This window comes from Larus michahellis, chromosome 2 (assembly GCF_964199755.1).
Source record: "Larus michahellis chromosome 2, bLarMic1.1, whole genome shotgun sequence".
NCBI classification, from domain to species: Eukaryota; Metazoa; Chordata; class Aves; order Charadriiformes; family Laridae; genus Larus; species Larus michahellis.
In genome coordinates, this window is record NC_133897.1 from 85,675,926 (window position 1) to 85,694,608 (window position 18,683).

General features: G+C 38.4%; 1 protein-coding gene across 2 annotated transcripts in view; it reads left to right on the top strand.

Moving 5' to 3' along the window:
• The window catches only part of CDH12 (cadherin 12), a 574,263-nt gene that overhangs the window by 506,920 nt on the left and 48,660 nt on the right, over window positions 1-18,683 (top strand). For both annotated transcript variants that reach the window (XM_074576152.1, XM_074576153.1), the window contains one exon: window positions 14,917-15,104. In XM_074576152.1, coding sequence (XP_074432253.1) covers window positions 14,917-15,104 — 188 coding nt within the window. The remainder of the gene's footprint in view (window positions 1-14,916; window positions 15,105-18,683) is intronic.

Consider the following 18,683-nt stretch of genomic DNA (forward strand, 5'->3'; position numbering starts at 1 on the left):
TTTACGTGAAAAATAAGCCTTTAAAATCAGGTACAGGTGGGTGCCAAGTTCAGGCCTGGTAAGACCTAAAGAGCCCTCACTGTTGCTAGGATTGGAGACCTGCAGCGTCACATTACTCATCATTGGTCAGCAAAGCCAGGAAGTCCAAGTGCAGAATGAAAAAAGGGACTGAAGATCCTTTAACGCTAACTGCAGCGGGGTGAATGTTTTTGCACTACATAATCAGGACCACAGTTTCCCAAAGGGCTCATATCAATGATGCCATGCTATAGATTACCTTATCAATAAGAAGATATTAATTATCACATAATAAAGTTTAAATTTATTTTCTGAACTCAGTTAAGCTGAAAGAAAAAAAACCAACCGAGATTTCACAGTAGAAGTGGGAGGACATACATTATTAATACTTGGAAGAAGCTACATTGATAAATAATACATTACAAGCTTGCCAAAAAAAACGTATCATGGAACACCTTCATCTCATCGAGGGTCCTTTAAGGAGACAGGCAGGTTCGGATGGGATATTGGCATCCAGTGATGAAAAACCACAGACTATCCTGCTGAACATGGAATTTTTTATTTAGAACCTGTGCTTTTGAACATATTCAGTGGGGAACTCCCACCTTGCATGTCTCACAGTAATGAGGAGTGTAACAAAGGGGAAACCTCTAAACATTATATATTTCTGTCAGAGTTGTTTGACCTGCAGGTATCTATTGGCCCACATTTCCGGAAAATGAAACACTTCAGAAAACTGATATTTTCTTTATAACTAGAAGGAAAAATGAATCTGAATGATTTTATTAGTAGAAATTCATTTCTAAAAGTGTTTTATATATGTCTTGCCAGACTCTTCATTAGTACACTGACTTTCTGCATTACTGTGCATGTTTCATTATTAAAGATAGAACTTTTTGTAAATATTAAAATAAATGTTTCCTACCGAAGTTTGATTCTTGCCAAAACCAGAAAAAATACGGCAAAGACTGAAAGGGAAAGTACTTTTCCTATCATAGCAATGATGTTCAAGCAATTAAGTGAAAATCTGGTATAACACAACATTGCCTTTGAACAGAGAAGAATGGTTAAAAGCCGTTTATCTGCATCCTGGTCCAGAAGGGAGCTGATGGCCTTTCTCTCTCAGCTACTCACATACATGATAGCTGGTTAAGTAAAAAGACAGGTCAGTACAAACTTCCTAGAAGCTAATGGGCTAACCCTTAATGCATCAAGTATTAGACCAGTCTGAGCTAGCTGCAAGGACAACTGTGGCTTGTTTCCAACTCTTAAAATAAGCTTCAAGAAAGGATGGATGGGTTATATTTACTTCAATATTTAAATGACAAAACTATACTTTATGGAATCAAACCAATTAAGTGAAGTGGTTGATTCATATTTTGTAAGGTTATTGTGCTTCAGTTTTCCTGTCTCTTTCTTTTGTTCACTGAAGAGTCACTCAGAATGACTGAGCAATAAAAGCACACGTCACTCATTTTACTCAAAGGAATAGTATGTCTTTTTATTTTAATGACATAAATACACTTTAGAGGATAAGGCCCTGAGATAGAAGAAATGCAATTGAATTTTAAAATTTCTACAGTTTTTATTCTGAAATTAACAAATAAAAGACAATTCTCAAGTTCTTTATGAAGTCAGCAATAAGTTCGGTATATTTTTAAGGTGTGCAATTTAAAGGTGACGCCCCCTTAATTTACTTTTTTTTATTCAAAAGAACTGTTTGGCTAAAGCTATGTTTAATCGTCTCATTTCCAGCTCACAGGAGAAGTCAATATTGTAGGGGAATGATTGAAAACTGCTTTTAACAGAAGAAAAATTAATTAAGATTTGGACTGAATACTTGAATTTTATCTACTTGTGCACATCTTGGCTTTTCAAAAAGGCATCTCTCTGATGGTCAGAAACCATTATCTCAGGGCTGTTTTGCAACCACATTTAAAATGTTAGGATCCCTATAGAGCAACCTCTAGACATCACAAGGGACAGTTTTTTGTTGCCATTGGTCTTTCCAGAGGCATACCAGTGAAATCAATTAAGTTAGTTTGCATAAAAGAGCATGGAAAATTTCCAGAAATGCTAACATGTTTGGAAACAGAAATGCCACTATTCATCTCTCTGGTAATGACACCTTAAATAAGACAAGGTTGAAGGATCATTCCTGGGGCCTTGCACATCGTCGGCCTGTCCATACTGTAGGATATTGCAGCTAATTGGATCCGGATTTCAAGAGTGGCCAGTACAATGCATTTAACAGAATGTATTAAATCCTCCATTGGAGACAGCAGAGGAAACACCAATCTTAACTAGAGAAGTCAACAAAACAGACAATTCAGAAACCAGAATAAAATATCTGTCGTTGATGCAATTTCAGGAATTTCAGTGCAAAAAAGACCTTTATAACAGAGGTCTAGGCTTTTTTTTTTCTCCTAGTTGACTAACCTTTGCATACTACTTGAATGATCTATTTATCTGTTTCACAATTATTATATTAGGAATAGAGTTTGCGTATTATTACCCTCTAGATAGCATCTATTTTCAGTGATTATTTATTGGTAATAGCATATTTTAGTAAGTTTACTTTCTAGTACTAAAATCTGCAGGAATATTTTGAATGAAAAGACAAGCAAGTACTAAACTTGGAATGGCCTGCCTGTACGTACTTATGTGTACACACACTATGGACTGAAAACTCTAATCATAGTTATTCATTTATATATTCTGGGAAGCTTAGTGCGTCACAGAAATTGCACACACACTATTTAGCATAGAACGTACTCTATAAAAGCAGGTCAATTTTGTTCACTCGGTAAACTCAATGTGGCTGATTCCATTCGTGTGGCTTTGAACCAGTCTTGCTCCGATTTTATTGCAGAATTGGGTACAGATACAGAGCGCAAGCAAAAGGTCTTCTGATCCACATGAGCTACAAAGAAAAACCTTTTGACGTACTGCTTTGGATAAGTGGCCTATGAGAGAGAAGTTCCTTATGTATTCGTTTTTTCGCTTTTAAAGATTTCAGAATACGACACAGATACCACAAAGTAGTAAATTAGACATTTGCAGAAAAGGCCTGTGTGATTAAGAAATTATTCTGTTCACTAACCTAAAAAATTAAAATAATGAAAGCAGATGTTTTTATTAAAAAGAAAAATAAGGAAGATTTATTCCCTCCCTATTTGGCCAATTTGCTAGAAAACTTACTAAGGATTAAGGTTCAGAGCTCCTATCTGCATAATTAAGTATTTTAACCAGGGTGCCCAACTTTCTGGAGAGTTATTCTACCCACTGCAATTTAGATGGGGAAGTATGACTTTTTGTTGATGCTCCTGTTAAAAGTTGTAATGCTTTGTATACAGCACTTGTATATCCATTGGCTCTCAGAATGAAAATAAGTCTTTCTCTCATTGATTGAAGAATTTGCCTGTCTGGGCAGACAAGATGCCCTAATTCAGTTCCAGCGACTAATTACTCATTTGATACCAAGTGGGAGATAGTTACACAGAACAGGCGGTCAGATTCATTGCAGACTAGCCTGCAGACAACGATTAGGTGGGAGACTGAGTCAGAGCTTGCTTTGAATCAGAAAGGGAAGGAAGGTTGAATCCTGGTCTACTCGGTCTTTGTTAATTCTAACCCCTATGACATAAGACATAAAGGGAAAAAAGCACCAGCTTGGTTTTCTAAACCAAGCTTAAGTCTTTTAATGTCAGAAAATCTTAAGCAAGTCTGATTTCCATTTACTTGTGAGTTTTGGGTAAACTAAAACTGTGTTTTTGAGTTGAATATGTATTTTAACCAACCATTTCAAGGAGTGATGGAAGACAGGAATGCAAAGACTCCGGAAAGGGGCCCATGTAGTTGTAAGCCAATCATGAAACCAGCAGCCATGCTGGTCATTATAATTTTGGATTGCAATACCAGTGAGTCACTTAACTACATCTTTAACACCATCAAAGCAATAGTTAAATTGTGAATAAATACTAGCTGTATTTACGTGAATACATGTTACATAAGCAGATCAGTATTTGCACAGTACTCTTACAGGAACCGGAGGAGGACTTATAGGGTAACTACTCTTTAATCCAGGTTCCTTCCAAGTCTCACACCTCTGTACTCTCTGAATCTTTGTCTTCCACTCCTTTGGCCTCCTCTTTCCTCCTCACCCCATCTATCCTTACATTCAACATGCCCTCCTGTCTCCCTTCTCCTAAAAGAGACACAAATTTATCCTTCATCTCGTTTTCATCTTATAACTACAGTGTGGCCATCTCCTCCTCCCCGAGTATGTTTTTTTTTCTCCCCAATAATAACACTGCTAAAATAAATTGTTCTTTGTTGGTTTACTTCCAGCTCTGAGTCTCTCCACATTTTGCTGTACTGAGATCATGGTTTTCACCATTTCAGATAAGCTCTTTGCAGCTCTGTCTTGCTTGGTTTGGCCGCTCCACTGTCAGCTCAGTGACCCTTGACTACTGTGTCTGTTTGATCCACCAGAGTTAGCTACATGTTTGACAGCTAGTCATAAAAAAGCCTCTGTACTTTTTTTTTTTCTACACCACCACTTGATCAGTGCGATTATAGACATTTTTACATAGACTAAAAGAAGGTATACAATGGCTCATTTTATTTTGCTTTGAAGACTTAAAGAAGGGCATGAGAGTGTCAGGGAAAGTTCCTGGACATTTAAATCATCTGTACTTTAGCCTTAGCCCAGTCACTGGGCACAGCTTTGACCAACACCAAATAAAGCTTTCTCAGACAAATTCAGGGCATTTGGGAAAATTAGTACAGATCAGGAACTATTCTCTGCAGTCACTTGCCATGAAGCTGACCTATTTTGGTGGGGGTGAAAGAATTTAATGACATGGAAATAGGCCATTCTATACTGGCTAGCTTCTGGGCTGCAGAGTACAGGTGGTACATGAAATTTCATTGTACAGTTGTAGCTTTTTTGAGCCTGTGCTTTGTAATCCAGGCCATGCAGCCCACCTCGGGTCACAGCACCTGACAGCTAAGTGGGCTTCTGTTACTATTTGTGTGTGTGCGACATAAAGGAGTTAACATAAAATTCAACATCTATACTGATTTCAATTTACACCTACGCCTTTTACTTTTTTCTTATTCATTTCCACATCAGAATTCTTCAAGCACTTCCAGTAAGAGGTGATTTGCCCCCCAAAGTGGATAAAGTCTTAGTAAAAGCTCCCTAGAAACTTCTTTTTTTTGATAGCTATCACTGTTGCGTGATCTTGATCTTAAAGCATCTTGAAGAGTGAAGCATTTGATTTAGACTGAACAATGACACAAACCCCAATGGAAGCATAATATTAAAATAAAAGTGATAAACAAACTGAAGGGAGAAATATTCAGTTACTGCAGATTCTCAAAACACTATAAATGTTTCGTAAATTTTATGTCTGCTGTACTTATATTGTTTTTTAACTTTCTCAAGAGTGCATAACTAGCAAAGGCTATTCTTCGGGGACTGCTTGGAGTACTGATTGAATGAAACAAAAACCTCTTTAAAGCTCTAAACTGAGAGAGGCCAAACCCTCAGCTGCAAAGCAGAGCTTGAAAACAAATATAGCTAATTCTTGGTACTATTCCATAACCAATGAAAAATATAGGTAATTTGTCACTAGGTAAAATGTAATGCTCTGATTGCACAATAATGAATAGTCCAAGAAATGCAAATGAGCACAATAGTGGTTAAAGTTAAATATTATATATTGGTCATAAAATTCTGTTGTTAGTCTGCATTTATCCAACTAATTTCCCTGCTACCATCAGGTTTACGTGGTAATTGATCATTAACAGCAAGATTTATAAGTCAATTATTTTTAAACACATCATTATCATCACAGTATATTATTATCATTAATAATTGTATTTTACATCTGCTACCTTCTGTATAGAAGGTGTAAGCAAATACAGTTCATAGAAATTCAACAAACTTTGGCAGGAATCATGACATTCATTCCACCCCAATATGTTTTCTGTGGGGACCGGTGAAGAAATTACTCATTCAAAACAAGGAGAGTAATTAGATTGGATGCATGAAATTATCCATGGTAACCTTGGGATGGCTTAGAAGCACCCTGCATCTCCACCTACTCTCTGATACTGAAGAGTAGCTAGGGCTACGGATTTAACAGCATGGGGTTGCCTTGCAATGCCTTGAGAATTGGTTGCAAAGTGACTCACAGACTACAGTGTAAATTGCTGCATCACCATCATTTCTGGCAGCATCTGCCTTTTTCCCCAAGGCCTTCTGTCCACGGAAGAACATTGCTTCTGACCGTGGTGGGCTGGCTTTCTGAAAATTTAGAGGCTCCAGTGCAACATGAAGTGAAACAGACCATACGTAATTATCTAATTATAATCACAGTAGTTTAGGCTCGTGATTTTCAGAAAGACCTAACAACCACAGTTATAGTCAGATTTTCAGGAGTACTCCACTCCTTGGAAAAGCATTAAATGGGATATCCGAAAAGTGCTTGCAACAAGCTTGCAACAATCCAGAGGTTCCTACTGACAGCAACAGGAGCTGCAGATACCAGCAGTTTTGAGACTGTCTTCTCTGAGTCTAAAATACATCTTTAGTTGGATTTCTGCATAAAGAAAGCTATACAAATAAGAAGAAAATAACAGAAATATTCTAGAGGAATTTTTTCATGTTTTCTCTCGAATTCATGACAATTATTTTTTTCTCGGTGGCTTCCACAGCAAATTTGTTGATCTTATAAATGTGATCAACAAGGCTCTCAAGAGAAGGATTTATAATTAAGCACTCACTACCTACAGATTGCATTGCAAAAGGAGCAGTATCTATATAGAGATCTCACCTTTAGACACTTAAGTTGGACAACATAAACATCACTTGATAAGTTGATCATACTTGCTGTAAAGCATAAGAGACTACAAATGTGAGGCCAATGGCTATCCTATTGGATCATTGTTTTTTGGTCTATATCACACACTAAGTCACAAGTATTTTAAGGAAAATTTGTGCAGTAACCCAAAGCTTAAACCAATGAACAGTAAATTATTATGCACTTGTACTTGATGGTTTTGCATTTTTATCTTTAAAAATAATAATTTTCTGCTTTGGGCTGTGCCAGCAAGGTGAAGAAAAGTATTATATACTTTAGGAAAAACCATTTACGTAAAATGTACCCAATGAGCAAGTGAAAATCAAAGCTTCACAGGTGGTCTTTTGAATAATACAGACGTTGAGCGTATTTTGTTTAGGTGATTTTAGGTATGCAACTTAGGTGTGACTCAGAGGGCTAAAGATAGGGGCCTAATTTCCTTAGTCGATGGAGAGAAAAATGATTCTTCCAGTACAGATGATTTAGAGCACTTGGCTTAGATCCTAAAGTAGATGGTTTGACCACATTCTTAAGACTGAATGAATTGTAGTAAAATTGTGTTCTTATATTTTGTGCCAGAGTAATAAAGAAAATATGAAAAAGCTCCCACAAGATATTTAAGAAGGAGAGATGTTAAGCAGAGCATTGCAAACGTGTGTCCCATCCTCGGCAATATACTTTTTATCATGTTAACATTTCACATATATCATGCAATTTAAATTTTATAGAGGGAATAAGTGTATTGATTTATTTCATGGTGATGGTATGATCACCAGAATATTACCAGCAGACCTACCTGATAAATGGCAATTACTTGATGCCTGAGATTCTGAAAAAGGAAAGACATTTTGTCCTGAAAACTATCCTTTTTTCTATCCATAAGGCATACTGCACCTTGTTAATTCTTTATAACACTATATAATTTACATAAAACGTTTGATTCAAGGTTTTAGAGTATATCCCAACAAAATTATTTTTCTCATTGTATTTTGGACTGGTTCTACTGATTTTTTTTTTGTTTGGTAATATTTTCTCAATCGGTAGACTGAATATTAGCAGAACAGTTCTTTATTGGTCATGATACATAATGAAGCTGATCATCTACAACTGGGTTTTCCACATGGATGCAGGAAGCATGTTGTCTAACACATGAATGCATGGACAAAGTCAGACTTTGCACAGATGACCATTTAGCCACCGCTTTTCCGTGGGAAAGTACTAATGGTGGGATCCTTCCTACACAGTAATAATGGCATGATTAAAGCAGTTGTTCAGAAACTTGATTTGGTCTCCTCAGCTTGTCAGAGTTCAACTCCGTATCATCTAGAAGAAACCTTTAATTATAAACAAGAGCACATTCTAGAAATGTGCATTTTCTTCCCCTCCTAGTAAAACCGTGACACCATATAAAAGAAAAAAGATTCTTCAAAGAATCTTATTATTCTTGCCTAGGCATGAGAGCACACACATCTGAGTGTCTGTGGCTCCAAAGAACTGCTTCTAGAATTATTTCTGCATTCTGGTGTTAAACAGAATATTCTCTATTGTCTTTGCTACAGCCAGCACTCTTTAGAGACAGAAGCTGTGCATCTGAATATCTGCAGCTGAGAAAATGAACTGGCGTTTCCCATTTTCTGAACCCTTGCTCCAACAAGGGGGATATTACGCTCTGTGGCATAATAACCTCTGACATGCAATGGGGAGGTTTATTTTTAGAAACCTTTCTGACAACAGGTGATCAGTGGGAAAAATAGCAAATGGTTAAACTGAAATTTTTCAGTATACAAAAATTATATCCGGTATGATGAACATTATTTTTCCCTTTAGGGAAGGAAGAAAGAGGACAGCCTCAAAAACTCAGTCTGCTAGCTCACCTGAGGGACTGATAAGAGTCCTGGCTCAGCAGCTACCAGCCCCGGGGAAGCTCCATTGTGTACGTTACACCAAGTTTGGGCAGGATCAAACTCAAAAGGGGTTTTACTTATACTCATTTTCCCTTGAAGAACTGAGGACCCTTAGACATCCGGGATCTCTGCAGTCTGGGGACGTATAGTTCTTGCTAGGTGTGGACTTTGGGATCCACAGGAGAGAACCAGAAATTTTTAAGAATGGCTCTGCTTTATCTAATGAGGCCATAAGGAGGTCTAGAGCCCAAGACTTAGAAGGAGCAGCTGAGGTTGTTTATCCTGGAGAAAAGGAGGCTGAGGGGAGACCTTATTGCTCTCTACAGCTACCTGAAGGGAGGCTGTAGTGAGGTGGCTGTTGGTCTCTTCTCCCAAGTAGCAAGTAACAGGACAAGAGGCATGGCCTCAAGTTGCACCAGGGGAGGTTTAGATTGGATATTAAGAAAAATTGCTTCACTGAAAGAGTTGTCAAGTATTGGAAGACAGTGCCTAGGGAAGTGGCTGAGTCACCATCCCTGGAGGTATTCAAGAGACGTGGAGAAGTAGTGCTGAGGGACATGGTCATCCTCCCCCTCTACTCTGCCTTGATGAGGCTGCACCTGGAGTACTGTGTCCAGTTCTGGGCTCCCCGGTTCAAGAAGGACAGGGAACTGCTGGAGAGGGTGCAGCAAAGGGCTACCAAGATGATTAGGGGACTGGCACACCTCTCTTATGAAGAAAGGCTGAGGGATTTGGGTCTCTTCAGTCTGGAAAAAAGGCGGCTGAGGGGGGACCTTATCAACACTTATAAATACTTAAAGGGTGGGTGTCGGGAGGATGGGGCCAGGCTCTTTTCAGTGGTGCCCGGGGACAGGACAAGAGGTAATGGGCACAAACTTGAGCATAGGAAGTTCCACCTAAACATGAGGAGGAACTTCTTTCCTTTGAGGGTGGCAGAGCCCTGGAACAGGCTGCCCAGAGAGGTGGTGGAGTCTCCAGCGCTGGAGACATTCCAAACCCGCCTGGATGCATTCCTGTGCAACCTGCCGTAGGTGACCCTGCTCTGGCAGGGGTTGGACTAGATGATCTCCAGAGGTCCCTTCCAACCCTATGATCCTGTGATTCTATGGTTTAGTACTAACTTGGCAGTGCTACGTTAATGATTGAACTCAACGATCTTAAAGGTCTCTTCCAACCATAATGACTCTATGATTCTATAAACCCTAACTCAGAGCAGTGGGTTTGAAGATAGAAGAAGTCTTGCCATAACTGAAGTTTTACCAGCCTATGCCAGGTGATGCATGACCTGCATCAGAGCACATGGTGACAAAGCCCGTTATTTCTCTTCCCCGTGCAAGGCCACAGCCCCCTGCAGGGGACAGAGCCACAGCTAGGAGAGACGCAAATATATCTTGCTGCTGTGCTAAATCACATCTTCCCAGTTTTAGGAGGATGTACATCAGATGCTTCTAATTGTTAAACTGATTAGCTGTAGCTGATGTAACAGGTTTATTATCTGCTTGTATTTGTACTATCCTTTCTTTTGCCTATTACACTACTGTTAAAACACCAGCAGGTAAAAATGAACTCTTGTCATTGGGTTCTTCCAAAAAAGACAGAAATCAGTGCCCTTATAACCTGGCCAGGATAAAAACTGAAATGCCTTGGTAATTTAATCTAACAAGAATATAATAATATACATAATCTGTTGGTTTGTTTTTTTTTTCCTGAGAAAACATTAAAGATTTAGATTAAAGACAAAGACATTATTTTACTTCGGTGTTGCTACCTATAAGATTCATGCTATCATGATTGACTGCAATGTAATACTTTGGCAGCTGCCAAAGATAATTGAAAAAGATACAGACAAAGAAAAAGCAGGAGAGGATAGTCTTGCATACACAGTGTGTGTATGGTGACAGATTGAAAAAAAGCTCGAATAGCATTTACAGCTGCTTGGGTGAAGGCCATTATGCATTTAGCTTAAGCCCTTAGATGCTAACCTGGGTTATTTCTTAATGGCTGTTTTGCTGGTGAGTTATAATGATGGTTTTCATTTCTTATTCTCATCAGAATTGAAAACCTTTTTGGTAAATGATGGTGTACCCATAAACGGCAGGTGTGGAGAAACAAAACAAAAAAAAACCCCTTTGTAAGTAAAAATCAAACCCCAGAACAGCTTTTGAGCCTTAAAAACTAAAACTAATCTAATCATGTCAAAAGAACTGTAAATGTGTGCTGAATTTCAGTCAATATGACTGATTACCTGTCACTTACTCAGCTCTGATTTCTTCACGCTATGCGCTTTGGAACCATCTTTGATTTAGAAACTCAGAGGCAGCGTGTATTAGTTGTTAGCTCACCTCCACCTTGGTTTCCTGAATGCCTCTGGGTCTGAGTAATAAGCTCTATCAGTCATTTCAGCGTAAAAGCTGAAAAAAACCAGCATCATCACTCATTTATTTTTATCATCCTCATTGATGCTGCTCAACCTGAAACTCTGAGGAAGTTTCACACCTTGAGTCACGTAGACGCTACACCGGCTTTAAAAGGGAATGTCTGAACAGTTGGGTTAAGCTACATAATCACCAAACTTTCTCTAGTTTTGGACTCAGGGTTGAATTTTTAGTATAATAATTTAAGTGCAAAGTGTTGCATAAGTTAAGCACGTTAACTGGCACGTGACTTTTGGCCTTAAAAATAACAATCTTTTTTTCTTAAAATTCCGTCTACAACAGAGCAAACAGTCTTGACCAGGCAATATGCATTGCTACTAGCTTTCCTATATGTGAAAATATTCTGACATGCATGCAATATACATGACTGAAACCAGCAGAAGGGTAACTAGTTGCAGAGTCCAGTTTCACAGTGCAGTCTGAGAGAAATAAGGGCTTGCTCCTTTGGTACATGCCATATCACTCATCCTTTACAAAAACCAGCAGCAAACTTAGAAAATACATTTAAAAGAGATTTATGCAAGGAGAAGGAAAGATTTTTGTAGGCAGAGAAGTCACATGAGACAATCTACAAAATTTGACAGAACTGTTTGAGCAGCATAGCCAGCTGCTGCATGAGTTTGTCTGAGCTGGTTGTTCCATCATTCCTAGAAGCTGCAGAGAACAAGGTTTTTGGGACCTTTGGGAGTAAAAGGCTATTATTCAGGCCTGTTTCAATATAGCTCTGTAGCAAATGGAGGTAGTAGTGTACACAGGCAAAATGGATATAAAAACTGAATAATGCTAAGCTGTCACAGCAAGTCCACAGCAAGAAGTAATGTCTTCTAGAAACAGAAAAATAAAAATCTACAAAACTGTCTTTCTGTTACATTTCATGTGCAACATGTATTGATCACTTCAGGTGTCCTCTATACAAAGACTATTTGAGGGGGAGGGGTGGGGAGAGAAGGTTTTCATGCTGTACATTATATTCTCTTGAAGTTTTTCCGTGAGCAGGCAACAATATATATTATTTGTTTTCATTTATTTTATTCGGGAAGTATGTTGTCACAGTAGCACCATTAACAGCTTCCATATGCTGTGAAGATACTATTACAGGAGGACGATGACAGTGTAATTACATACTACATCTTCAGAGATCTGACTCTGGCAGAGTTGAAGATTACTTCAGAGTTTCAAATTAATCTGAATGACCCAATCTTTATTGCTGTTGAATTTCTGGAAGTGATGAAATGCCAAGTCATTGAAAATAACCGATAAAAGCCTAAACAATCTGAAATGAGTAATGTAGTGTTTCTTTGACTTCATCTAAGTCCCATAAGCTTTACAGCCAGGTGCAGTATTTTATAGAGAAATGTTTGCTTAAATGAATCTGAGTGCTCTTCAGTTCACTAAGAATAGATCGACTAGGCAAAGAAGGAAAAATCCATTATCATATGCTCTTACATTTTATGTGCACCAAAATTGTGGATGTAAAGGGCAAACACTGCAGCAATGATTTCTGTCGTACCATGTAGGTGTCTGTAAAAGACCTGGGCATCAGGGGTAGAGCTATGTTGTGGAAATGTAATATACGATTCAAGTGTGGGCAGAGGCCTTTTGGATCCCTTTTCTTCCACCTCTTCTGAATAACTTGCGTAGCAGAGACCCAGTAATACACACATATTTGTAAGTGACATTAGATGATAGGAGGATACCATGATAAAATTTTATTCATTACTCAGAGTCATTGAAGTACAACTAAGAAATAGCTGAGGCTCCTCTGCCTTGATGATATTTTGCGTCATAGTGCTCCTTGCCAGATGTTAAAACAAGAAAAAGAAGTAAAGCTTCCTTTAGTACATTCCCTTGGAAAAAGAGGAAGGAAAGATTCCTTTAGGAAGTTCCCTTGGAAAAAAAAAGTGAAATGATAATTGCACCATTCTCAGTAGCTCAGTCAATGGGTACTACAAAGCCACACATGGTAATGTCCAAATGTGGATGCTGACACAAGCAGACTTTTTACTTAAAAGGATTTTGCCAAACAAATAAAGCAAGTTTTGTCTTCAGATACACTTTGCATACTGATGGACAGAGGGAGGAATCAGGCAATACTCATTTTTTCAGAGGCAATCAAATACACAATTATATAGGTACCATAACCCAAACTACTATCTGAAAAAAGAGTAGGTTTATTCCTAATCCAGCAGTGCTAATGTAATTTTTTTTCCTCACCTGGAAGTGTAAAGTTGAAAAAGCTGAGACAGCATGCGTTGTAAGGAGATAACGACAGGGAGCAGCGTCTGCTGTGCAATTCAGCGGCTGGATGCGAAAGTCATCTATCCTGCTGTTGCATGGTATACAACTTCTCAGAGACTTATTTTGTGAAGTGTGACCGAACCACTAGCAGGAGGAAATCTCCGAGACATCCCCATAATATGCCTCCCACTAGCCACAGATGCGTGTCCTGCTATGCTGTTGAAAAAGAGGTGTAAATTTCCTCCTACGTATTCACATGTAGAGGAACAGAGAAGGCCATTGGCAATGTTTTCCTGTACTGAAGCAACTGCTCTGTGAGAGCTGTTGGAGGATGACCCAGGAAAACGAGATGTGCAGCTGATGGGGCAAGCAAATACCAGCTTTGTTCAGAGCCAGGATGAAGCGAATTGAACATCCCGGACCCGCTGAAATCAGCTCCAAAAGCTGCCGGTGGGTTTGACAGCGAAGGTTGCTGCATGGGGAGAGGTGAGCGCCACCTGCCCAGAGGAAACACCGGCCACGGTGGTGTTCGCTGCCAGCTGTGCAAAACAACAAGTCCAGCAAGAGGTGCAGCTGTAGAGGGAAGGCAGGTGCTTCAGCAGCGGCGTAATAAGCCAGGGCACGGTGGTATATACTAAGGCCTTCTGCTACTGATGTCGTTAAAGTCAAGGGTAACTCAAAGTACTTTGGGACCTTTTAGCTATTTTAACTATTATATCTGGCATTTTTTCAACATAGCCGTTTCCCTGAATGAAACCCTTTTGTCCTCACGTATCAGTAGGACAATGCTTATTTTAAGTGTGTAATTTTCGTGGTTTTTTTTTTTTAACTTGTATTTATTACCATTAATAGTAAATAAACTGAAAATAAAAATGTGCAAAGCTAAAAAGCTTAGCACTGAAATTTTAGAAAGAGCACCCTCTGGTGGCTAATGGAAAAACAATACTCTTTATATCTCCCCCCCCCGCTCTCCCCCCAAGGAGTGGTACATGTAATTATAATACTGAATATTACAGAAATGAGTGAAAATCCTTTTTCCACTGAATTTTTCATTTCAGCTACTGTGAAATGCATGTGTATATGTTCTCAATCAAAATAAAAATTCAGATACCAAAAACTGTTAAACATAGAGGTAGGAAAATGCTTATAAACAGGTACTGTCTACAAGTATAATTTAATTAAAGACAGAAATATAGATAGATATCTCAAGAGACAGAGTTGATAAGGCCCTTACAGTTGCACTGGACCAAATCTAGAAACTAGGGGAAATTAGCATGTTCAGTGGGTAAAACATGCATATCTTTTTCTAATCCTTTGTTGTTTTGATCTCATCATTTTAATTGGATGATTTAAGTCTGTTTATTTTGCACAGACTCCATGGTTTTAATCAGATACACTATGTTAATTATCAAGAAATCCCAATAATGACTGTCTTCCACTTTGTCACAGGTATCTTCCATTTAAAAGTACCTGAGTCCTCTCACGTTGGATCTGCTATTGGACGGATCCGAGCTGTGGACCCTGATTTTGGGAAGAATGCAGAAATTGAGTACAACATAGTTCCAGGAGATGGAGGAAACTTGTTTGACATCACAACAGATGAGAACACCCAGGAAGGAGTCATCAAACTGAAAAAGGTATGTGGCACCAATAGGGAGTATGTACCTATGGCTCAAGTGATAAGAGAATTAAATAATAACTAGATAAGAGAATTAAATGTTGTGCAATGATACCTCATAAGTAGCACACAGTAGTTTTAATCTTTCTTAGAATCTGTGGTTGCAATCTGAGTCTAAAAAGAAACTGGAGTTTAGTGTTTCATTTTGTATACAATCAGGTATGACTTTTCGTAAATAATGTCAGTTTTAATGGCAGAGAAGTAATCGTTATCTCTGTCTAGAAAGTGTGATTTCTCTTTTGTGGAAGTTTTCTACCTAAAACCATACGAAAAATGCTACAGTTCAGAGCATGGAATGAAAGAGCTATATTTTATGTTTGAGATTATATATTTCATTTTTTTTCAAGCATTTAATTTTGAAAATTTTAGTTTTGTGGGTTTCATTTTAATAATGTGAAGCTGCTGTACAGTACTGTGGTGAACAGAGTTTTTACTCAGATTAGAGGAGCCCCAAATGGTTGCAAATCGACATGTCCTACTTCCAGTCTCCTAGTAGTGTCCCAAATAGCTGGTTATCAGATATTCCTGCAAGGGAGCACACTGCGTCTCCGCTGTTGATGTTGCTTTAGTGTACTAAAGTAAGTTCAAGATTACTGAATTTATGAATTTCGAAGATGGAAAGGATAAGAGTTATTTGGAATTTAGTGATTAAAGCCCTCAGTAGGAGAGATCCAAAACAGGGACAGTCACATTTTAATGAATGGTTGTTTGCTGAGCCCAGGCATGTACATGTACGCCAACGATCAGCTGGTTTAGTAGGGAAGAAATCTGAACTACCAGATTGTTTCAAAAGGCCAGGTTATGTTTTATAGACAGCTCATTCTTGTAAGTGTAATTTTTGTAAAATAAACACATCTATGAGCTGAGTGCTTCAGAAGGATTTGGGAAGGAAAGAGTTCTGGACATGTATTAAGACAAGCTTTAGAAAAAGAGAATCTTTAGCTCCAATAAAATTTAGAATTTAGCTACTTAAATTTCCCCCGGGTCTGACCATGGTTCTATGGCATTATACTCATTCTAACAATTAAATTCCTGGCTTTAGCCTCTTGACCTGGGAAATAGTAAATTATCCACAGGTACATTAAAAGACCAGATGATGTCAAGCCACTTACTTTTCTGCTAGTTTTAGTGTCATAAAATGGAAGCTACGATACCCACAGGAAGTAATTTGTCAATGAAGCACAATGTCTTTGCACCCTTCACACACCTCCTTCTTTTCTGACTAAAAGTTTGAATGTACTGCTGCCTCCTTCCGTGACTTTGTAAACTTTGTTTTGTTTTTAAAAATTGTTCTGATCACCTTTTTCCCTCTATGCAGATGACTCAAAAATAGCTCCATCTGGAACTGTCAGGCTGAGCAGCTGCATGTCCCTCCGTAGGCACTGCCAGCCGGAAACAGCAATGAGTGGGAACCATTGAAAAATGAATGTTTGAGCATTAAGAGTAGGTTTTTGACAGGATTCAGTTCTCCCTGGATTAGTCCTAAGCCTCAGCTGTGCTGCTTGGTTTTATACATGGCAATGGAGTTTTTCCATACTTACGGTTAAGTATATATATTAGACCGTAGAGACAAAATATTCAAATTGGCAATGCAGATTTAAACAGCATGCACATAATATTTGTTACTGATGTAGAGCACCCGCATATGAATTTGCCTGATACAGTTATCTTAGGACCAGCATAGGCAAAATGTCTGGCCACTTCTGAGATTGCTATATAGGGAATTATATCATATTTAATCAAAACACTAATTTAGAAAAAAAAAAAAAAAGACACAACTAATTCTATATCCAGATACTTTAGAGTTGGTCATTGTATTTTGCTGTCTTTATTTAGTCTTTTCAGTAACAAGACAAGGCATATCTGAAAGTTTAGGGCACTTTTACAACAGCAGAACAACGGTTGATGTTGCCTAACGTAAATGATAGATCTTTGTGACTGAACAGGAGGGTTAAAAAAAATAATCCTAATCCCTTCTTAATCTTCTTCATCACAGTGAGCCCGGGGACAATGACAGGCTGTGAAGGTCAGGGTATGCCAGCTTTGTTCTATGAAAGAGTGTGGAAAGAAGATAAATCCAATACGCAGGTCCTCCAGCGCAGAATGCCTTTATACAGACCCTACACATCGCCCTTCACGAAACTTTTCTCAGGGCAAAGGTCCCATTCACTAAGCTTTAAATGGTCCACGTGTTTTAAGACATTTTGGAATCATCCAGAATCCATCCACTTAAGTTCCTTGCTGGATCCCAGGTTAAACAAGAGCAATCCGGATTCTTAAATATACTGTTAACTGAGTTGTCTTTTCATATCCTCTGCGCTTGTAATAATATAAATATGTTTCCACGGGTTGTGGTTTTCAGATTGTCAGAAGTGCTGGACATCACAATTAAAATGCACGCTACCCGTACTGTACAAGCCTGCAACAGCACTATTCATTTGCCTACACAGAAGCAATTTCACATTGCATAGTGTTCAAAACACTGATTTGACCTTGTGGGATTATGTAAATATTTAAGTTAGGTATGCATTTAAGTCCTTCTTTAAATCAAAGCTGGTGAATGAGTAGGACCAGCACTTTCAATGATGAATTCTCCACAATAAGCAGTCAAAGCCACTAATAAAAAGTGCCATGTGCTTTAAAACCAGGTTTGCTCTTTCTTCTGTATCGTAGCATATTCTGATGCTGTAAGTGCTGCAGTGATTCAGTGCTGAGCCATTTCAAAACCATTTTTAAAGTTTGCTTTTATTTTTTCTGAAAATTTTCTTGCAGCCAGAAACTGTCAGTCACAAAAAAAAAAAAGTTGAGACATTTCTACATCAAAATTGATAAAAGTGAAGCCTTCCTGGACTCCTTTTATTTTTGGTGGAAGATACATTTGATGATAAAAAATTACACAAACCAAACTGTTCTTTTCAGCACACTAAATGCATTGGTGGAGGCAAAAGGCCATTTTCTGCTTCACGGACACTAAATGGGCACAAACACCTATAGCTGGACAAGGTGCAGATCTTAAATCATCTGGTTTGGTTGCTAATTTATTTTCATGCTATGATTGTGATAGGCTTGATTACTACTACTCTTGTGCAATTTACATATATTAAAAATGGAATAGCTTTTCTTATATTCTGCTAAAGAAATCATCTAAATGCCAGTTAGCACCGCTGTGTGGTTAGTACTGTAATTGCTTCCCCTCTCTCAAAAAAATAACAGTATCAGTAAAAAGAGGGAAAAATGTCTGGCTTTAGAATAGTGCTGCATGGAGTTCTCTGTAAGAGTAAGATATATTAATATATTAGGAATAGACTGACCAATTTCTTTCCTTATCCTGTGCTATTTTGTACAGTGTTTATTGGGTTTTATATTTACATAGTGTCTGTCATCCTACCTGAATGCTTCAGCAAACTACAGTGAGTGTAAGCTACAAGGAGCAGGGTGACAGAAGGGACTGCCTCCTTCATAGTGGAGTGTAGTGGCCTCAGGTGGGGCACGGAGTAGTGCTCCCAGGTATGGAGGGAAAATTCATCAGTCCCAGACA